General features: G+C 39.8%; 1 protein-coding gene across 1 annotated transcript in view; it reads left to right on the top strand.

Moving 5' to 3' along the window:
* Nucleotides 1-23,834, top strand: part of ksr2 (kinase suppressor of ras 2) — a 403,663-nt gene that overhangs the window by 212,463 nt on the left and 167,366 nt on the right. Inside the window, exon 6 of the mRNA XM_072587303.1 lies at nucleotides 23,557-23,626. Coding sequence (XP_072443404.1) covers nucleotides 23,557-23,626 — 70 coding nt within the window. The remainder of the gene's footprint in view (nucleotides 1-23,556; nucleotides 23,627-23,834) is intronic.

The following is a 23,834-nucleotide window of genomic DNA, read 5'->3' as shown; positions in this document are numbered from 1 at the left end:
AAAGACATTCCAATGATCCAAAAATGTGGATCTTTCTCCCATACACCAGCTCCTCAGCCATGCATTCATCTGCTCTATCCTCCTATTCCTGCCCTCACTAGCCCGTACCACCGGGAGTAATCCAGATATTACTACTCTCGAGGACCTCCTTTTCAAATTTCTGCCTAACTCCCTGTAATCTCCCTTCAGAATCTCAACCTTTTCCCTTTCTATGTCGTTGGTTCCAATATTGTCAATTACTTCTTGCTGGCCCCTCTCCCCCATGAGAACATTCTGCACCCTCTCTGAGACAGCCTTGATCCTGGCACCAGGGAAGCAACACACCATTCTGCTTTATACAGACAGAAACATCTGTCTGTACCTCAGACTAGAGAACCCCCTAACACAATTGATCTCTTGAAACCCGACGTACCCCTTGTTGCATTAGAGCCAGTCTCAATACCAGAAACTTGGCTGTTCATGCTACATTTCTTTGAGAATCCATCACCCCCTACATTTTCCAACACAGCATACCTGTTTGAAATAGGCATATCCACAAAAGACTCCTACACTAGCTGCCTACCTCTCTTACCTTTCCTAAAGTTAACCCATCTATGTGACTGTATCTGAGACTTTTCCCCCCTTCCTATAACTGCCATCCATCACATACTGTTGCTGTTGCAAATTCCTCATTGCTTCTAACTGTCTCTCCAACCGATCCATTCAATCTGATAAGATTCACAGCCAACAGCATTTATGGCAGATATAATCCGCGGTAACCCTTAAACTCTCTTTAAATTACCACATCTGACAAGAAGTACATATCACTCTATTAAAGGCCATTTTTGATCCTTCACAATCTACAGACCCAGAAATTAACACCGTCTCATTCCTCTACCCAGGTTAAATTAATACTTACGTCTTATATTTTATGTTTAATCAAAAGACACATCCCCAAAAACATATCACGAACATCTTTAATAATAGATTCTAACGTTTTCCCTGTGACAAATCTAAGCTAACTGGCCTGTAGTTTCCTACTTTCTGCCTTTTTTTTTGAATGAAGGAGTTACATTGGCCACTTTCCCATATTAATTAACTGAATTGAACTGAATTTTAGACTATTGAAAAAAATTTATCAAATATTTCACTGGCGGCTACTTTTTAAGAGTCCAGAATGAAATCCGTCAAGACCTGGAACTGTTCTGTTCTGATCGCAAAAGAGATCCTGAACTTCCAAGTGCTGCCACTTCAACACACCATCTTGTTCCTTGGGCAACATCTCTTTCACAGGTTTGCTGCAGTGCTCCAGTGAAGCTCAGTGCAAGCTGGAAGAACAGCACCTCACTTTCTGTTTGGGGACGCTGTAGCGTTCCAGATTCAAGATCAAGTTCAATAACGATTTGGAGATGCCAGTGTTGGACTGGGGTGTACAAAGTTAAATTAAACCAACAGGTTTAATTGAAAGCAATAGCTTTCGGAGTGCCGCTTCTTCATCAGGTGGTTGTGGAGGCCACAATTGTAAGGCACAGAATTTATAACAAAAATTTACAGTGTGATGTAACTGAAATTATATATTGAAAAATACCTCGATTGTCTGTTGAGTCTTTCATCTGTTCGAATACCGTGATGGTTTCACTTCTTTCATGTGTAAATCACAAAACTTTTTTTTTAAAAGTTGTATTCTCAGGTTACCTGTAACAATTGGTGTTAGCTAGACAATATGTTGAAGGTGTTAGCCCCCGCGTTCTCTGTCTATGCCATGATGTTTAGATTGATTCTAATCTAAAAAGTGAGATAACAGAGTTTTACATGAATTCATGCAGCTTTTGAGCAAAGCACAATATAACTCTGCAAGTACAAATTCACCCCACAAAATATATGTATATGTGTGTGTGTGTGTCTGTCTTGGGAGGTTGTGAGTGTGAGAGAGAGTGTATATGTATATGTGAGTGTAGAGTGTCTTAAGTCTGTGAGGGGGTACATGTGTGGGTGTGTTTGTGTGTCTGGGGTGGGGGCTTGTGAGTGTCTGTGAGAGAGAGTGTACGTGTGTGTGTGTGTGTGAGTGTAGAGTGGTCTAAGTCTCTGAGAGGATGCATGTGTGAGTGGGAGTATGTGTGTCTGTAAGGGTGTGAGTGTGTGAGTGTGTGTGTGTGTGTGTGTGTGTGTGTGTGTGTGTTGGGGGGGGATTGTCTGTGTGTGTGTGTATATATAGTGCAATGGTGGTCATCTGTAGTGTGACATGAACCCAAAGTCCCAGTTGAGGCCCTCCCTATCGGTATGGAACTTAGCTATCAGCCTCTGCTCAACCACTTTTCAATGCTGCCTGTCCTGAAGTCTGCCTTGGAGGATGGTCACCCGAAGGTCAGAGGTCAAATGTCCTGGACCACTGAAGTGTTCTCCAACTGGGAGGGAACACTCCTGCCTGTTGATCGTTATGTGGTGTCCATTCATCCATTGCTGTAGCCTTTGCTCAGTTTCCCCAATGTACTATGCCTCAGGGCATCCTTGCCTGCAACATATAAGATAGACAACGTACCTGCCACGTACATGGTGGGTGTGTCCCCACGTGTAATAGTGGTGTCCATGTCCACACTCTGACATGTCTTGCAGCACCTACCGTGACAGGGTTGTATGGAGTTGTCCTGAAAGCTAGGCAGCTTGCTATGAACAATGATCTGTTTGAGGTTTGGCGGTTGTTTAAAGGCGAACATTGGAGGTGTGGGGTAGGTCTTGGCGAGATGCTCATCCTCATTGATAATGTGTTGCAGGTCAAGAAGAACATGGTGTAGTTTTTCAGCTCCTGAGAAGTACTGAACAATGAAGGGTACCCTGTCGGTTGCAGCACGTGTCTGTCTCCTGAGGAGGTCATTACAGTTCCTTGCTGTGGCATGTCGGAACTGACAATTGATGAGTTGAGCAATGTACCCCGTTCTTGTGAGGGCATCCCTGAGTACTTCCAGGTGTTCGTCACGTTCCTCTTCATCTGAGCAGATCTGGTGTACACGTCAGGTTTGTCCATAGGGGATGGCTGTTCTAATATGTTTTGGGTGGAAGCTGGAGAACTGTAGCATTGTGAGGTTGTGGTGGGTTTGCGGTAGAGTGTGGTGCTGAGGTGTCCATCCTTGATGGAGATGCATGTGTCCAAGAATGAGACAGATAGTCGATAGTAGTCCATGGTGAGTTTGATGGTGGGATAAAACATGTTGATACCACTGTGTAGTTTTATCAGTGACTCATCGCCATGGGTCCAGAGGAAGAAAATGTCGTCAATGTTCCTGGTGTATAATGTTGGTTGAGATCCTGTGTAGAAAAGAAGTCTTGTTCGAACCTGTGCATGAAGATGTTGGCACATTGGGGTGCAAATTTCGTCCCCATGGCTGTTCCATGTGACTGGTTGTCAAAGGTGAAGACGTTGTGATCGAGGATAAAGCGGATGAGTTGTAGGATGGTATTTGGAGATTAGCAGTTGTTGGTGTTGAGTACTGAGGTTGTTGCCACAATGCCATCATTGTGGGGAATGCTGGTGTAGAGTGCTGAAGCATCCATTGTGACAAGGAATGTTCCCAGTTCGAATGGTCATTGGCTGCTGAGTTTCTGTAAGAAATCCGTAGTGTCGCGACTGAAGCTGGGGATCCCTGTACAATAGGTTTCAAGATGCCTTCAACCTAGCCGGAAAGGTTCTTACACAGGGTCCCATTGCCTAATACAATGGGACGTCCTGGTATGTTGGCTTTGTGTACCTTTGAAAGGCAGTAGAAGTCGCCTACGTGAGAAGTACGTGGGATGAGGGTGCGTAGGGAACTCTGAAGGACTGGATCCAAAGTCCTGATCAATGTGTATAATTCACAGGTGTGTCCTATGGTTGGATCAGCTGGTAGTTGCCTGTAGTGTTCCTGGTTGTTCAGTTGTCGGTACACTTCCTTACAGTAATCTGTTCCATTCTGAATGACAATGGCTCCTCCTTTATCTGCTGGTTTGATGACAATGTTGTGATTGGTTTTGACGGCCTGGATGGCATTGCGTTATGCACAGGTGATGTCTTGCTCCACCTTGTGGATACGGCTGATGAACCTCGCATTTATATAAATTCAGTAACTTTTGGGATTGATCTTTCCCATGTCCTTATGTCAACCCCCACACACCAGGCCTTTTTATCACTCAACCCATTGTTAGCCACTAACAGTCCCTCCCAGCTAGATCGTTATCCACTCCTTTGTTTGTACAACCGCTCTTCTCTCTCTTTGGGCTGTATCCTCACCTATTGTTTACTCATCAACCCCTCCCTTCATCCTACCTTCTACAAGTAAACCAATATTTTCCCAGCTGCTGTCAGCTCATCAGAAGGGTCACTTGACCTGAAATGTTAACTCTGATTTCTCTCTATAGATGTTACAGATCTGCTGAGCTGTTCCAGCAATTTCTATATTTGTGTGTTCTCTTGGTTTTTATTAACCTGGAAATTAACCTGTCAATTTGAATTTCCAATAACTCACTCTGTACTTACATCCCTGGTAATTGCAAGTTTTTGAGTTCCTCCTTCCCTTTTGATTGCTGATTGACAGCTGTTACTTGTATCCTCTCCAGTGAAGACTGATGCAAAACATCCGTCAATTCATCTGCCATCTCTTTATCTTCCATAACTAATTCCCAGGCTCACTTTCTATGGGGCCAACACTTTTTTTCTTAGTTTTTTTTTAGATATATGAAGAAAAATTCCCTATATGTTTTTATATTTTCGTGATTCTCTGTAATGTATTAATTTTTCCCTCCTTATTAATCTTTTAGTGATGCTTTGCTTTTTTTTAGTATTCTATCTAATCTTCTAACCTGCCATCTATCTTTGAAGAACTATATGTCTTTTCTTTGAGTTTGTACTAAAACCATAGATGGCACATCCATCCCTTAGAATTTTTCTTATTTGTTGGAATGTATCTATTCTGTGCTACCTAGAATATCCCCTTAAATGTTTGCCACTACATTTGTGTTGACCCATCCCTTAACCAGAATTGCCAGTTCACTTTTGCTAGCTCTACTTTCACACCCTCGTGATTGCCCATGTTTAATTTCAAAATAAGTCTTGGACCCACACTCCTCTCCTTTTAAGTAGGTGTAAAATTTAATCATATTAGGGTTGTTGCTACACAGCCAAGAGGTACTACTTTCAACATTCTCTTCTTCCACCATTGATGCACAAGACAGCATTGTGTACCATTTACAAGATGCACTACAGCAACTCACCAAGGCTCCTTCACTGGCACCTTCAAAAGTGTGACCTTTACCACCTAGAGCAACAAGTACAGAGTCGCAACTTGCAAGATCCTCTCCAACCCAGAAACCACCCTGAGACAAAATTGCTATTTCTTCAACATCCTGGGCTGAACTCCCTTCCAAACTGCACTGTGGCTATATCAACCCCAATGGTCTGCAGCAGTTCGAGAAGATAGCTCAGCATTACTTTCTCAAGGTCAATTACTGATGGGCAATAAATATAATCCGAAGCAGCAAGTCCACATCTTGGGTGTGAATTTTTAAAAATGCTTAACATTTCAGTCAAAGACTTTTCAAAATAACTTAGTTATGACAATTGACTATCCCACACTGCTGGATGTGAAGACTCCAAATAGCAATGACCTGTTTTCAGGAAAACTACCCAGAGGCAGAGACCTGAAGCTAAAACTCCAGACTTTCTTGTTGAGTCCTGCCGCCAAGGCCACAGGAATTGTGGAAGGAATGGAGAGGTATATTCAGTAAAAAATTAAAGGATTGAAATGACCAGAGGAGCAAATCTTGAAGTTTGTAACCTCTAGCTGAACTCCTGCGATAACTTTATTTTTAGTAAGTACAGCTTCATACTTGTTTCTGGTTAATTTATTCCTCAGGCAGTTATTTCTTCATCATGAACAGCTGTTGAAATCACATGCCATGATGTTCACTTACAAGTCATCATATGTAGTGATATTAATTGCTGCACGTTATCAAGAATGTGATGTCAAGTTTATTACTTAAGAAAATGATAGATTGATGTAATTGTCTTGATTGGACAGCACCAGCACATTTTATCAGTAAGTGTGAGATAACATGTTCAGTGCTTTGATTCTGCTCAGCATCTTGTGTCAGCTACAATGTCATGAGATGACACCAGAAAGATGGGCGATCCTTTCCCTGGAGGCTTCAGATGCTTTTTATATCCTGTCAGGAATTCACCAGATGTAGTTCTGGGTTACTGGAGAGGTGATATCTCCAGCTGGCATGTATTACGCAAACATCATAATTTTCACATCAGACACATAATGCTGAAATTCTGGGTGAAGAGACGCAAGAAAGGTCCTACCTTTGTAAAAGCAACCTCATGGTCATGGATTTGCCCCAAAGAGTAGGCTCTGTGTCTTAGTTACAATGAGACTGTGAACTCATGTACGAACAAGACATCTTTGGATTTAAATATGCAAAAGGAAAATAGCATAAATCTCTCCTTTTGCTATGCCTTTTCCAGCAAGTGCTATTTACCAGCAAAATGCTGTTACTTTAGGGTAATGTAGACATAAAATGGCAGTTTAATCATTGTGGTCATTTACTTTTTTTCTGGTACATAAGAACCAACTACAGGTTAACCACTCAATATCTTTTTAGGATGGCCCTGAATCCAGATGTAAATTTTCTAACTTAGCATTAGTAAGAAGACAACATTGCTTTAAATAAATTCTCATCTGAACATGTTGTAGGTTCCTTATAATAGGGAATATAGATTGAATACACACACTGCTGACCTGTATTGTTCAAGCCTGGGGTAGTGATACTGATTGAATGAGAATTCACGTTGACCCCAAGAGGTCAGCTGCACAACCCTATGTGTACCTGAACTTATTGAAAGCAACTTCTGCTGTTTGAACTCTGCCCTGTCACCTCTACATTTTAATCCAGTCAAAATTGAATAAAGTTAAACTCAATTAATGTTACCCATGAGGATCTTTGGTTAAATGAGCTGGAATAATTGGAACCCAGATTTTAATGGGCATGAGCTTACTGTTCAGCACAAATGATATTGTAGTTTTCACTGAATAAGTGCTGATGTCACATGCTTCCTTTGGAAAAGTGTTACATTAATACACTTCTCAAACCTTTTTATTAAAAAACTTACTTGGCATAATATATAACAAATGCATTTTCTTTTACTATAAATCCAAAGCAGGCACAAAGTTGCCAGAGTAGAACCACTACCTACCCATTGGTGCCTCTTTGAGACCTTAGCCATTTGAGTCCTTTATTACTCATTGTAATTGTTATTAATGAGCAATAGGCCATAGACCCAAGTCAGTGCTAGAGTCACCAACCCTTAAGAATTGGCATGGAGCTCCAGGAATTGAATATTGTTCTCCATGACACTGCAGTGTGCAACCCTGAAGGATTAGCTTCGAGACTCATTAATACATTTTTTAAAAATTATTTTCTTTGAACATTAATCTTGATCAGGTATAAAAATGTTGAAAATGAGAATACAGGTTTCTTGGGCAATGCATCTTTGATGTAGTGAGGCATTTGCATCACACGGATGCACATATTGACTAGAGCATGGAAGCAAATGCCGTGATGAAACCTCCAAAAAATATCTTTAATCACAGTTGACAATCTAAGTTGGTGTCCAACTACAGGCGGCATGGTGGCTCACAGCACCAGGGTGCAAGGTTCAATTCCAGCCATTGGGCAAGTGTGTGTGGAGTTTACACATTCTCCCCGTGTCTGCGTGGGTTTCCTCCGGGTGCTCCGGTTTCGTCCATGGTCCAAAGACGTGCAGGTCAGGTGAATTGGCCATGTTAAATTGCCCGTAGTGTTAGGTGCATTAGTCAGAGGGAAATAGGTTTGGTGGGTTACTCTTCGGAAGTTCAAGTGTGGACCTGTTGGGCCAAAGGGCCTGTTTCTACACTGTAGGTAATCCAATCTAACCTACACCCCAGTACTTAATCTCAGTTGGGGTCAGTATGACAGGATTTCTTGTTTTGCTACAATTTAAGTGGTCTGCAGTGGTCTACTGATTAAGTCACTCGTATTCCACTACAACATGCCCAGCTGTACCTGAAAATCAGAATCCTTTAGCTGGCTCTTATGTATTGAGGTAGACTCCCTGTTTCAAGTTGGCAGCTGCTCGCTCATTTACATAGATACCTGAAAATTTCATCAGATTTTTAAGGTGAGAGGAGAGAGATTTAGAAAAGACATGAGGGACAATTTTTTTACGTAGAGGTGGTTCATGTGTGGAATGGACTTCCTGAGGAAGTGGTGAATGTGGGCACATTTACGACTTTTAAAAGACAGATAAGTACATGAATAGGAACGCTTTGGACGGATATGGGCAAGAAGCAGGCAGTTGGGACTAGTTTATCTTAGGATTACGTTTGGCATGTCATACCACATTTGGAGTATTGTGCGCAGGTTTGGGCCCCAAATCTCAGGAAGGATATACTGGCCCTGGAGCATGTTCAGAGGAAGTTCACAAGAATGGTCCCGGGAATGAAAAGCATAACATATGAGGAACGCTTGAGGACTCTGGCTTTATACTCAATGGAGTTTAGAAGGATGTAGGGGGATCTCGTTGAAACATACAGAATAGTGAGTGGCCTGGACAGAGCACATGTTGGGAAGGTGTTTCCATTGGTGGGAGAGACTAGGACCTGAGGGCATAGACTTAGAGTGAAGGGAAGACCTTTTAGAATGGAAATAAGGAGAAACATCTTCAGCCAGAGGGTGGTGAAACTATAGAATACCTTGCCACAGAAAGCTGTGGAGGTCAGATCATTGAGTATATTTAAGACTGAGACAGATAGGTTCTTGACTATCAAGGGGATTAAGGATTACGGGAAGAAAACAGGAGCATGGTGTTGAGAAACTTATCAAACATGATTGAATGGCGGAGCAGACTCGATAGACTGCATGACCTAATTTCTGCCCCTATGATCTTCTGGTTTTGGCCTACTGTTTGGATGGCAGAGTCTGTTTCCGTGCTGTATGATTCTATGACTCTCTGATTGTGTGCGCTTTGTGCATAGGTTGGTGGTCAGAATATTCCGCTCCAGTTTGAAGTATTGGCTGCCTGTCTTTTAGCCAAGAAATGGGTGGCCACCAGCTTTTAAAATTGGCTACACTGATTTTTCAGTGGAAGGATGAGTTTATGATGGGCATTACAAAATTGGAATAACATTTCAGACTGTGATGTAATAGCTTTTCCTCTCAACATCAAGGCATAGTGTACAATCTGTGATTTGTTTCAGGAAAGACCAGAGATATGTAACTCAACAGCTGACAATCTTTCAGCTGATCAGCTCATAGATTAGCTTTGGCTAGGACAGAAAAGAAGAGGCTGATAAGGAGAGTCCTTGGTTGTGCGGTAAGTTGTATTATGTCAGATGGAAAATATAGCCTTTCATGTGTTGCTTTCTAGACTTAGTTCCCTCATTCTTTTGACTAAAGCATCACCTAATTAAAAAATTATTCATGCTTGATTGTCATTTTTGTGTTCTGTTTGTTCATTATGAACCTGTTAAAGTGCTGCTTATTCCTTGGCAGTAACTGAGAGAGGATTACTACTTATCAGATCAATTTCAAGTGAGAAATTGTAATGGTAGTTGACACTTGGCTGTACTTTTTGTTTCCTTATTAATGTAATGCATTACTTGCATGCACATAGATAAATACAGAAATATGCTGCTTAACTCCAGATTTGTTATGGTCTATCATAAAATCATACACTTAATAGGTGTTTTTCATATGTCTCTGGCAAGTCAAACATCATTTTAATGCCAGTTTTGTTGTTATCTTAGGTTTGATATTCTTGATGTTATTAATCAGCTGTATCTGATGAGAATTGTGGTATAGATATTTACAAAACTTAAAGTAGTTTGAAAGGATCTATGATATTATCTAACATGACCATAAATATATAGAATTCTAACAGCATTCAGAATAGTTAAGAATGATATACAATAGTGCAGCAATAAGATAATTAGAATGCTGAACTATTTAAGTTTGAAAGCTCATCTTGTTACTGCAGTGGAATTCTAACATTTGCAGATAAGCAGTCCTGATAATTTGCTATTTGATGAATGAAACTCGGTGCAAAAAAAAAGAGGTGCTGTGGAAAAATGTTGTGTTAATTTGTACACAAGTACAATAGATGCAATGTTTGAAGGGAATGCCATGCACTATAATGAAAACAGAAAAAGGACATCAATCATATTTGGAGATTAAATATTCATCTTCATAGCAAAAGAACAATAAATTAATTCTTCACTTTATCAAAGATAAACTTCAGTGGAGTGTGGAGTGAATGGGATGGTCATCAGTTGTCAAATATAACATTGATGGATGACTAGAGGTTGGATTTTATTTTACAATCTTCACTGGGTGTGTTTTTGATGGTGGGGTGTCTATAAAAATGACTAGCCCACCACCTTCCCACCCACCCTGTATACAGACATGCCTTGTAAAATGATGGGTGGGCAAGTGCTGAAACCTGCCTGCCATATTTAAATAAGCATTTAAAGCTCAGTTAAGCTTGGCACCAAGTTAATTCTCGGGATAATGCAAGACCAATGCCATAATGCATTAACATGGTCAAGTGGGTGGAAATGAGGAGAAAATATTTTGAGGACAGGTGAGCAAAATACATGTAGTAAGTGGGGCTCATCATTCAGGCGGTAGCCCTGTATGCAAAAGTTGTCTGCTGTCCACAATTCCTTCCTCCTTTGGCTCTCAGCTCCCTCCTAGGGACTCCCCATCCCTGACAGGTCTCCAATCTTTCTGTTGCTTTTGCTTGCAGTCCCTGCAGTGTACACTATAGAGCTCTGGAACTATTGGGGCTACCAAATCATTAGATTGACCAGCCACTCTCAAGGGTAGAAATTGCTCCGAATGAGAGCTGGTTGTCACAGCGGCAATCCATGCATTAGCTGCCTGTCGTCTCTTCCAGCTCTAATTCAGGGGTTGGAATATAAAATTCATGTTAACTCTCCAGTGCAGCATTGAGTGAGTGCTGCATTCCAAGAACTGCCATCTTTCAGATGAGGTATTCTACCAAGGTGTCAGCGCTCTTATGTGGATGTGAAAAGCAGGGGAATGTCCTGATCAATCTTTATCTTTCATTCAATATGAAATGACTGGTGTGAGTCCACTATTACAATAGTGAAACTATGCCATTGTCTTAAATTTTTGGATCATCTTAAAACTGTGTGGTAGTTGCTATATGATTGCAAGCCTTTCTTTTTGTTATTAACCTTCTTGAAAGGTCTCCCACACTGAAGCCAGTAATGCACCTAAACTCATTGCTTTCTGTGCCTGGTGTCTTGGTGAAATTTAACCCAATAGGTTATGTCAAGTTTTTTTTTGAAAAGGAACAAATAACCGCTAGTAAATTTTGAGATGAGAAAATACAGTTAATATTTTCTACTGCTATGTCAGGGTATTGTTCCAACATTCATTATAATGCTCAATCTGGCTTTCTTCATAGGTAACATTATCACTGGCATTTCTGACTGAGAATTCTGCATTTCTTTCATAACCACAAATGTGCCAACCTTTTTATAGTGGCTACTCAACATTACATGAATCACTCTTGGTGAGAGATTATTCTCCATTTCTGAATGTGCTGTAGGTAGTGTTATACTAAGGTTTTGAATTATTTTCTAAAATCAGCAACTTGTATTAGGTTTGTAAATTGTGGCAATCTGTGTCTGAAAGGTAATTCTTTTCGGACTCTGATTGTTTCAACTAAAAGCCTGAAAAATAATGTGCAATACAATTGGCCCATCACTGGGTTTAGTCTACTGGAGCTGAAAATGTGTTGCTGGAAAAGTGCAGCAGGTCAGGCAGCATCCAAGGAACAGGAGAATCGATGTTTCGGGCATCAGCCCTTCTTCAAGCCCGAAACATCGATTCTCCTGTTCCTTGGATGCTGCCTGACCTGCTGCGCTTTTCCAGCAACACATTTTCAGCTCTGATCTGCAATCCTCACGTCCTCCTCGAAGATTTAGTCTACTGGACCTTTGTTTATTTAAGATATATTTTACCTCAAATGCTGAGATGAGACAGGTGTCCTTACTGTGTGATGTGAACCTACTTGTCACCCAGTGCCCAGGGAACATTGTATATTCATGAACGTTGATTTGTTCCATGGGCTGACAGTTTTTAGTTGCATCCTTAAGAAAGAAGTGAATGCACCAGCTTTTTCCTTGTGTTGAAACGCTGAAGGTGAATTCTTAGAAACATGCCAAGATGTTCAATTTGTTTGGCATACAAAACAAAGCAATTTTATGAATTTCTGTCCTTTTTTAAGGTATTACCATTTTAACATATTAAATACACTCACTGGTTAGAAGTCTCCAGTATGCCCACTGGCTTCAATATTTGAGTAAATTATGAATGCATTGGTATATTCAACAAATACTAAAACATTTTTAGATTACTTTCATGATCATATGTATCCTATGATTCTAGAATCCATCATATCACAAATATCAGAAAATATTTTAGGGTTTCTGCCAAAATAATAGATCAACCAGGAACATAACTAAATAGCAACTATATAATTCATAAAATTTTCAGTAAATTTTAGACGATGTTAATCTACTTAGATGTAGAAAGTGATATGTAGAGAAAAAGCAAGCAAAAGGCTAAAATGCTTCTTTGTCAGAGATTTCAAGATACGGTTGTACAATTTCTGGCATGAGTGAGATTCAGATAGCTTCCTGACTAATTAGATATACTACTGTTCTAGTGTCAGTGTGCATTGGAAATCTTTTCACATTAAAACGAAAGCACAGTATGGTGGCATTGTGATTTGACAAGTTTTAATGATCTATTACTATAAAGCTTGTAGTTCTGCGAATACAGGCCCTTGTTTTCTGCTGTAAAATTGCAAACTTCCTTTGACTATTCAGGTTGCAGAAGCAGAGTCCACTGTTAGTTCCTCTGAGGTGGCCTACCTCTGGTTTCAGCATCCAGCATCTTCTGGATGAGAAGCTCTCCAACATTGATCAATTTTGAGTAAAAATAGAACTCACCATCTTGGATATCAATAAGTTACAATTTGTAGATGATAGTGGTGTGATACCTCATTTGCACAGGACATATAAAGGATACTCTACCTTTTCAGAACCTTGTAGATGATGATCAGCCTGTTTTTAAACAAAATGAAGGTCCTATACCAACCCTCCCTAGGCCAATTAGTCATTCGTGTCACAACCTACATAAATAGGATTGATCTGGAGAATGTACAATGAAACCTGGAGCATCTGTCAATATCATGCCAAGATTCTTGACAACCCCCACCAGCAGTTCCAACGTTGAATTTTGGGGATCAAATGGAAAAATTGCAAGACCAATATGAGGGTCCTCCATGAAACTGCCAGTATCAAACCGTGCTCCTGAAGAACCAACTCAAAAGAACTGACCATTGAGCCAGACATCCAAATAAACCACTTTCCTAAGTATGTTATCTTTTCTCAGCTCTCCACTGGCAAACAAAAGAAAAGATATAAAAATGCAGTCAAGGTCACTGAAATATGGAGGCATTGATGCCACTGACTAGGAGGAAAAAGCTGCGAACCGCTGAGCATGACACCTCCTTATCTATCAAGGCACAAGCCACTTTAAGACACAGTGACTTGACTGTGAGATAGTAATGGCATAGGGAAGGCAACCCAGGGCTGCAAATTCCATTTTCCCATGCACCAGTGTGCCACGTCTGTGGAAAAATGTCTGAATCCAAAATTAGGTTCCTTTGTCATCTGAAGACTTATCTTGCTCAACAGAAGACATCCTGGATCCGAGGGACAACTCATGAAGTAATAGTAAGATGACCAATTACATTTTACCAAACAATATTTGTGTTGTATGCAGCTACAATGGCAGCTCTTCAGTCAGCTTCACCATATACACAAAAAAATCATACTTATGAAATTTGTTTGTCCCATTTCTCATTTGCATTAATGTTTTTCCCCTCCCATACAAAATCAGCAATTTTGGTTCTGGATACATCTGGTAATAAACCAATGCCATATCCAAACTTACCACCATTCCGAGGACTAGCCAACTCTGGCTCAACGTAGAGAAATTGAGTGTTGCACAGAGTCAGCCATTGTCAATGACAGCTCTTTCTGTGCATCCCCTGTTTGATCCATGCACTCTATACTTCGTGATGGTTCATTTGAGTTCCCAAAGGACACTGGTCCTAAGAAGCAGCTTAAAATGAGAAATAAGAAAGGATGATCACCTTATTGGGATTGTATTATAGACCCCCAATAGTCAGAGGGAAATTGAGAAACAAACTTGTAAGGAGATCTCAGCTATCTGTAAAAATAATAGGGTAGTTATGGTAGGGGATTTTAACTTTCCAAACATCGACTGGGACTGCCATAGTGTTAAAGGTTTAGATAGAGAGGAATTTCTTAAGTGTGTACAAGACAATTTTCTGATTCAGTATGTGGATGTACCTACTACAGAAGGTGCAAAACTTACCTACTCTTGGGAAATAAGGCAGGGCAGGTGACTAAGGTGTCAGTGGGGGAGCACTTTGGGGCTAGCGACCATAATTCTATTTGTTTTAAAATAGTGATGGAAAAGGATAGACCAGATCTAAAAGTTGAAGTTCTAAATTGGAGAAAGGCCAATTTTGACGGTATTAGGCAAGAACTTTTGAAAGCTGATTGGAGGCAGATATTCGCAGGTAAAGGGACGGCTGGAAATTGGGAAGCCTTCAGAAATGAGATAACAAGAATCGAGAGAAAGTATATTCCTGTCAGGGTGAAAGGGAAGGCTGGTAGGTATAGGGAATGCTGGATGACTAAAGAAATTGAGGGTTTGGTAAGAAAAAGAAGGAAGCATATGTCAGGTATAGACAGGATAGATTGAGTGAATCCTTAGAAGAGTATAAAGAAAGTAAGAGTATACTTAAGAGGGAAATCAGGAGGACAAAACGGGGACATGAGATATCGTTGGCAAATACAATTAAGGAGAATCCAAAGGATGTTTACGAATATATTAAGGATAAAAGGGTAACTAGGGAGAGAATAGGGCCCCTCAAAGATCAGCAAGGTGGCCTTTGTGTGGAGCTGCAGAAAATGGGGGAGATACTAAATGAATATTTTGCATCAGTATTTACTGTGGAAAAGGATATGGAAAATATAGACTGTAGGGAAATAGATGGTGACATCTTGCAAAATGTCCAGATTGCAGAGGATGAAGTGCTGGATGCCTTGAAACGGTTAAATGTGAATAAATCCCTAGGACCTGATCAGGTGTACCCGAGAACTCTGTGGGAAGCTAGAGAAGTGATTGCTGGACCTCTTGCTGAGATATTTGTATCATCGATAGTCACAGGTGAGGTGCTGGAAGACTGGAGGTTGGCAAATGTGGTGCCACTGTTTAAGAAGGGCGGTAAAGACAAGCCAGCGAACTATAGACCGGTGTGCTTGACCTCAGTGGTGGGCAAGTTGTTGGCGGGAATCCTGAGGGACAGGATGTACATGTATTTGGAAAGGCAAGGACTGATTAGGGATAGCCAGCATGGCTTTGTGCGTAGGAAATCATGTCTCACAAACTCGATTGAGTTTTTTGAAGAAGTAGCAAAGAAGATTGATGAGGGCAGAGCAGTAGATGTGATCTATATGGACTTCAGTAAGGCGTTCGACAAGGTTCCCCATGGGAGACTGATTAGCAAGGTTAGAGCTCATGGAATACAGGGAGAACCAGCCAATTAGATACAGAACTGTCTTAAAGGTAGAAGAACTGGCTCAAAGGTAGAAGACAGAGGGTGGTGGTGGAGGGTTGTTTTTCAGACTGGAGGCCTGTGACCAGTGGAGTGCCACAAGGATCGGTGCTGGGCCCTCTACTTTTTGTCATTTACATAAATGATTTGGATGCGAGTATAAGAGGTACAGTTAGTAAGTTTGCAGATGACACCAAAACTAGAGGTGTAGTGGACAGTAAAGAGGGTTACCTCAGATTACAACAGGATTTGGACCAGATGGGCCAATGGGCTGAGAAGTGGCAGATGGAGTTTAATTCAGATAAATGCAAGGTGCTGCATTTTGGGAAAGCAAATCTTAGCAGGACTTTTACACTTAATGGTAAGGTCCTAGGGAGTGTTGCTGAACAAAGAGATCTTGGAGTGCATGTTCATAGCTCCTTGAAAATGGAGTCGCAGGTAGATAGTGAAGAAGGTGTTTGGTATGCTTTCCTTTATTGGTCAGAGTATTGAGTACAGGAGTTGTGAGGTCATGTTGCGGCTGTACAGGACATTGGTTAGGCCACTGTTGGAATATTGCATGCAATTCTGGTCTCCTTCCTATCGGAAAGATGTTGTGAAACTTGAAAGGGTTCAGAAAAGATTTACAAGGATGTTGCCAGGGTTGGAGGATTTGAGCTACAGGGAGAGGCTGAACAGGCTGGGGCTGTTTTCCCTGGAGCGTCAGAGGCTGAGGGGAGACCTTATAGAGGTTTACAAAATTATGAGGGGCATAGATAGGCTAAATAGATAAAGTCTTTTCCCTGGGGTCAGGGAGTCCAGAACTAGAGGGCATAGGTTTAAGGTGAGAGGGGAAAGATATAAAAGAGACCTAAGGGGCAACTTTTTCACACAGAGGGTGGTAGGTGTATGGAATGAGCTTCCAGAGGACGTGGTGGAGGCTGGTACAATTGCAACATTTAAAAGGCATCTGGATGGGTGTATGAATAGGAAGGGTTTGGAGGGATATGGACTAGGTGCTGGGAGGTGGGACTAGATTGGGTTGAGATATCTGGTCGGCATGGATGGGTTGGACCGAAGGGTCTGTTTCCATGCTGTACATCTCTATGACTCTAAGATGCTTTAGTAAATTAACGGCAATATGGTATATAAATACAAGTTATTGTTGATATTCTCTGGGTGTAGTGAAACTTTGCAGACTGCCAATTATCTTGCAGTAAACCATCTTAACTATGAGCTATCAAAGGCTGAGTTTTTGAATTGTTAAGATATTTTAAACAATTATTTAAATTATGATTAATTTATCATTTTAATTAAGTAATATTTTAGATCAGTACATTTATTTAATAATTTGACATACAGACACAAATATTTTCCTAATTGTTGTCGCTGTTGTACTTTCTCTCTCCTTGGAGCCATTTCATTCATATATAGGTACATAATTCTTTGAAGTCTGTGTCACATGTAAACAGGATGATAAAGAAGGCATTTTGCGTGCTTGCCTTCACTGCTCAGATCTTTACGTAATGGAGTTATTAAGGTGTAGGTGTATACTATACCTTTAAGAGAGAGTAGAAGCTGGCATGGACCTTGAGAGGCACAGAGTGTGCTGAAAAATGTAAAAATGTAACATTTGGTTTAAACAAATAGCTGGAGCTGCATTGTCATGGTACAAAACAAATTCAAATTTGGTCAACCAGTTTAAATTATGCCCCAGATATTGAAATCCAATCGAATTTGAATTTTACTGTTTTGGATGACATCAAACCAATGAAATGATCAGATGTTTCAGACGTTTTGAACAGTTGGCGGGAGAACAGCAAAGAGCAGCTAAGCACCAGACTGCTATCTCCTGGCAATCCAAAACATCTGATCATTTCATTGGTTTGATGTTATCCAAAACAGTAAAATTCAAATTCGATTGGATTTTAGTATCTGGAACATAATTTAAACTGATTGGCCAAATTTGAATTTGTTTTGTACCATGACAATGCAGCTCCAGTTATTTGTTTTAACCAAATGTTCCATTTTTATATTTTTCAGCACACTGTGTCTCTCTGAAAGGTACCTGTTCATAAGAAATATGTGCAGCAGAATACCAAAGCCGAGGAAAATCTACAGAGAAAGTTTGACATCCAAAGATGATAACTGGTGTTGAAATTGATTGGCGTAAATGTAAGAGGGAATTTATTGGATCAGTATTGTAGAGTGGGAGGTAAAGATAGGTTTAAGAGAGAGGAGTTGTAAATTGTTGTTGTCTAATGTTTTCTTTTGGACTTAGAGAATAAAATTATTAATTTTTCTTTAGTGATATTTGGGATAGTTCTTTGCACTCGAAATTCAACTGATTACAGCGTGTGTGCCTGGTTTAAATTAGCAGAAAGGTTTACCCCTTTTCATAACAGAAGCCGTATTGAGGTTGTACATGACATTGATGAGGTCCCTTCAGGAGTACTGTATCTGTTTCTGGTCATCCTATTATAGGAAGGATACCAGTGAGTTCCGAAAAGATTTACCAGGCTATCATTGGGAACAGAAGGTTTGTGTTATAAGGAGAGCCTGGATAGGCTGGTACCTTTTTCAATGGAGCCTAAGAGGTTGATGGATGACCTTTTATAGAGGTTTGTAAAATCAACCTGGGTATAGATAAAGTGAATGGAAAATGTCTTTTCCCTAAGGTGGGAGATTTCATGACTGGGGGGCATATTTTTAAGGTGAGAGGAGGTATTGAAAAAGGACATGAAGGGCAACTTTTTTACACAGACTGGTCTGTGTGTGGAATGAACTTCCAGAGGAAGTAGTGGATGTGGGTACAGTTACATTTAAAAGATATTTGGATAAGAACATGAATAACAAAGGTTTGGAGAGATATAGGCCAAGGTGGGACTAGTTTAGTTCAGGATTATGGTTGGCATGGACTGGTTGGACTGAATGGTCTGCTTCTGAGCTGTACATCTCTATGACTGTATAGGTCTGAGGAGGTTGGGTGCAAAGCTCCATATCTGGACCTAAAAGAATCATAACTCTTGGATGCAATTTTCAGCAATTTTCACTCATTAAGGGCTATTGACTTTAAAGAATTGACAAAATTTCTTATATATACTGTTTAATAATGATGAAATATGTGAAGTTTAATCTTTCATTAGCAGGATTGTTTTAATTCTCAAAAACTCACAATTTGTATGTGAGCTGTTTCCTTGCTCATGAGCCTGTGTATGTGAGTATTCAGCCTGCATTTAATCTATAACTCTGTAGTAGACTTAATTTATGCTATTGATTTATTGCAGACTATTTTTTCTGACCTTTGAAAAGAGTACTGAAACGTTATATCCAGCTTACTTGGTAGCACATTGACATCAACACCTTCCAACTGTCAAACTGGAATTGAAACTAACCCAGAATGATGTGCTAACTGTCTCCTATCACTGCCAGTTTTAAAAACATCGGGTGAGATAAGCATGGCATGATCAGTCACGATTTAATTTGGAGTGAACATGATCTAATGAATTGGCATTTTCAGAGAGAGGCCATTAATGAGAAATGGGAAAATGTCATACTGGTTAGTATTGAGGCATATTGTGAGATACCTGAATATATTCTGTTCCACACAACTAACATTCTCACCATCTTATTATAAATTCAGGATACGAGTCTGAGGATGTTAAGTTGTATTGCAGATTGTAAGTTGTATTGCAGGTTGAAAGCAATATCATAATTGTATTAGCACATTGCAATATTGCGGGTTGTAAATGTGAAAAATATTTACAATCTGTTAAATCAGAAGAGATTTTACACTGTAAGCTAAGAACCAGTCTTATTCTCCTTCATTTACATCCATATCTTCACGCAACGGATAATGATATCTCAGAATAAACCATTCATCTGCCATTGGTCTAGCAGAAAAGAGTATTGCTGAGTTTTGTACAATGGTGCAAAACACTTCCAGATTTTAAATTACAAGATTTATGCTATATTGTATTGTTTAAAACTTTGCATATAATGCACTTTTTAATCCCTGGAATTCCAATAATAAAGACCTTTATCCTAATAAGAGAAAGAGGTTGTGTGCAAGTGGGAGTATTAATTGGGCAAGAACTCCAAGTATATGAGGGATATGGCTCCAATCTGCTGACCTTTGTATTTTCTTGTCCAGACAAGATGTGTAAAGCTTAAAGTAAATAGCAAATTAAAATACTATGGCACATGGAGCAACCCAGAAACAGAACCCTAGGTTTCCTGCACTGTTCGTTGGATCTCAACCACAACTCTCCAATTCCCAGGACAGCAGGAAACTGAGAAGCTGCAACAAGGTAAGGGCAATCTGTCGGAGAAGACAAATATCTCTGTGGCACTCCATGTGGCTCTGAAGGAGCAGGAATACTTCCTTTTGGTCCCAAAACTGCTCCATCATCAGAATTACCCCAAACTCGTGAATAATACTTCATGTAGAAACAATTTACTGCAGATGTTGGAATCTGTACTGAAAATAAAAGATGCTAGAGATCACAGTGGGTCAGGCAGTATCCATGGAGAAAGAGCAAGCTATAGTTTCAAGTCTAGATGACTCTTCAGAGCTGACGTGGAGCTCTGATGAAGTGTCATTTAGACTTGAAATGTTAGCTTGCTGTCTCTTCTGCTGCCTGATCTGCTGTGATTTCCGGCATATTTTGTTTTCAGTCAGATATCCCCACAGGTAGGTGACAAACCACCCAAAATCAGCCCTCTACCCCAGGGTTACGAATTTAACCCTGCTTCTGGATTGTAATTCAATTGTTGAAGATGGGAGCCAAAACTTTACTCAGTTGTATTTATTTACAAAGTGAAACTTGGCCAGCATATACTTCCTAACTCTCTCACAGTTTCAGTCAGTGTTTATGTAAATGTTGTAAAGGCAGTGCCTTTCTGTCTTTCTGTATTTTTAACTGTGTGCTGAAATAGGAAAACAGCTATTTTAAAACCAAGAAATGCTGAATGATCACTACACTTTTAAAAGCCAGCAAGCTTACCCTCCTGTAAGCACCATTTATATAGCTACTTGTTCAAGCAGTAATTGGTGTACTTTGCAGATATGTTAGATCCAAGGGATGTGTACAAATGGAGATTCAGTTGGCAACAAGTATCATTTTGGTCTATGGAATAATGACTGGTGATCAGTGACAAAGGCCCTCTACCCTGCCAAAACTATGATTGGTTCTCAGGTAGCTGAACAGCTTGAGACTGTGAATGAAAGATTGAAAAGCCAACTGATCTCCACCAGCTCAGGAGCTGTCTCCTTTCTCCACATGTTACATTGATCTGTCATTTGGATTTGACTCCATTGTTTTAATGCAGAAACAAAATCTGAAGCTGGATTTCTAAAAATAATATATGCTTTTGAACCTCATTAGAATAGCCAAGCACACAGACTACTTAACCATGGGCAGGATGCTGCAATTAATCTTCTATGTGAATGGAGAGACACAAGTTAGATCTATCAAACTTACACTTAGTCAGATTCAATGTAGAACATATGACAATTGTCAAAGATTTTACTAAAGCTAATGACCTAAGGGAGCAGTACAGTGTGATGCTGCTTAATTTAGTTGGAGTACTATTCACAACACTACAAGGGACATAAAGTTCCAAAGTTTCCAGATTATCTTTATAAATGCTTATTCCCCCATGTACCTAACAAAAACGTTATCTAACATACATTCTGCACAATAAGATTTACTTTAAGTTTGAATGTGTTTTTTAAATACACTAATGATGTCCCTAAGATATATAGGTAATATTTGTGAGAAGATGAGATATTGGAGTGAATTTTTAATCCGATTTGCTTCGGAATAAATCAGCAGACTTAGGTTGGGAAGATGGGTGAGAGACTTTTACATTGAATCACATGCACACTTTTAGGAACAGAAAGCACTGACATGAAAGGTGCCTGCCTGAAAAAGAAGGAACTCCATTTGAACCTTACAATCAGCCCCAACTATCGTGCTGCACACAATTTCCTGAGCACCCACAGAATCTGCAGTTAGCATTAAGGTATGATAAATGTGTGAAAATCAATTTAAAGGACACAAGAAAATTAAGTATTCTTAGCATGTTTCTTAATCAGTTTTCTCAATGCCCTCTTGATTGGCTTTCTACCTTTCTAATTATATTCTTGGAATATGGGCTGGCAAGGTTGCTATTTAGTGGTGGAACTTCTTTTTGAATCACTGCAGTCGTTGAGGTGTAGTTGCCACCACAATTAGGTAGGCATTCTGAGATTTTGATACATTGACCATGTTGTCCAAGAGCAAATGTGACTTGAAGATAGTGACGGTATTTCCATGCACCCCTTGACTTTCAAGATGGTAGAGGTCACAGGTTTAAGAAATTATGTCAACTAAGCCTTTGTTATTACTGTTCTTCCTCTATGTAGTTTTCACTGCAGTCACAATGCAGTGTTGGTGGAAGGAATGAATGCTAAAGCTAATGGATGGGAGACTGCAAGTGAATTATTGCCCTGGATGGTGTCAGGCTTCCTGAATCTTGATGCAGATGTATTTAACCACTAAACCCCTGGTATGCCTTACAGATTTTGATAAATTTTGTTTTGTCAGCATCATGTTTTCTGGCAGGAATACCCTTTATTTGAGCTTTATAGAGGAAGAAGAAAATAATCATTTGATAGGATATCAAGCCAAACACAGTGCTGAAAAGTCACTTTGTGTCAACTGTTGATACCCTCTTACCCACATCTAGAGTCAGAAATCTTGCTTTGGCAGAGGACTACTGCAAGAGGAGACTTATATTCTGAAAATAAACTCATTAGAAGACCAGATGGCACCACTAAGATACATATACGCTGGATCAATACTAATGCTGGATCCCTCCTCGGAATATTCCAGCCACAATTTATCTAATGCCTGTGTGTAATGTATTGCTTGAAGGAATGCTAATGAGGGCTCAGCATGATGAAGAAGATGAGGGAAGTTGAGCACAGTGGTGGTGAAATGGAGGATGCGAAAAGCAAGTTAAATCCTCAAGTGTTTTGATCAGACTTGTGGACAGTTTTTTTTAGCAAGATATTTTTGTCCTCTTTAAGTATTCTTGCTGTCCGGTCCACCACCATCGAAGATGATTCTTGAAGCTAATTTTATTCTGCAGGCTTTGTGCTTAGATGCTTTGCAATTATGTAAGAAGTGAACCTGAAGTACTCGTTCCACTTTGAGGAATAATAAACTCAAGTACATATGTTACAGGCAGCAAAACACTTCACTTGAAGGATTTCAAATATGTCCCAGTGAGATTAATCCTTTTCATATTCTCATCTACATAACCTGTATTAGTAATGTTTGAAAGTTTGGTGAGACTTTCCCTGTCAGGTTGAAAATGGTTCCAATTATAGATGGTAATTGACCCTAATAAAACAGATAGAAGCATCACCACGTTTACTTTGCTGCTTTTTAGAATCACAAACCCTTCAACTCACACTTGAGTATATTAAGGTTTAGTTGGTGCTCACAGCATGAAGAGAGCAGGTAGCCTTTTTCTTGTGCTACTCGTGACGTGTCAGCAGTGTTGCTCTCTGGAGCAAAATGAATTTTAAATAACAATGTGCCATACTTGAAGATTTACATGTTTTTATCAAGAATATAGATCACAAATGTTACTATCTGCTGTGTTAATTATTCTATACATATTTTTTAAAAATTGAATTTAAGAACACCTCATTTACATAAATATAAAAGTATGCTTCATTTATATATTTCTGAAGTAAATAATACTGTAATATTGCTATTGCTTTGCTTTGTATCTAGAATTTAGAACCAATTATCTAATTTGATTTTGTCGTCTTCTCCCTTTGTTAGATACATTGTCAGTGCCTCGATGGTCCCCACAGATTCCTCGTAGAGATCTGGGGAATTCAATTAAACACAGGTAAGGTATATAACTTGTCAAGTCTTAACAAACCTTACCCACAAAAATATCAGCTATAGTTGCACTGGCAAAATAGTAATGCTAAGCATTAGCTTTAAATCATTCCTTAGTTTCTTACAGTGCATTTTCCTTGAACTGTTAAACCTCAAGAGATCATTGGCACCAAAATTAGCTGTACCAGAGTGATGTTACTCCACTGTTCCTATCA

This window comes from Chiloscyllium punctatum, chromosome 17 (assembly GCF_047496795.1).
Source record: "Chiloscyllium punctatum isolate Juve2018m chromosome 17, sChiPun1.3, whole genome shotgun sequence".
In the NCBI taxonomy this organism is placed as follows: Eukaryota; Metazoa; Chordata; class Chondrichthyes; order Orectolobiformes; family Hemiscylliidae; genus Chiloscyllium; species Chiloscyllium punctatum.
Note: the sequence above shows the minus strand (reverse complement) of the source record. Positions and strands in the feature narration are given on the sequence as shown.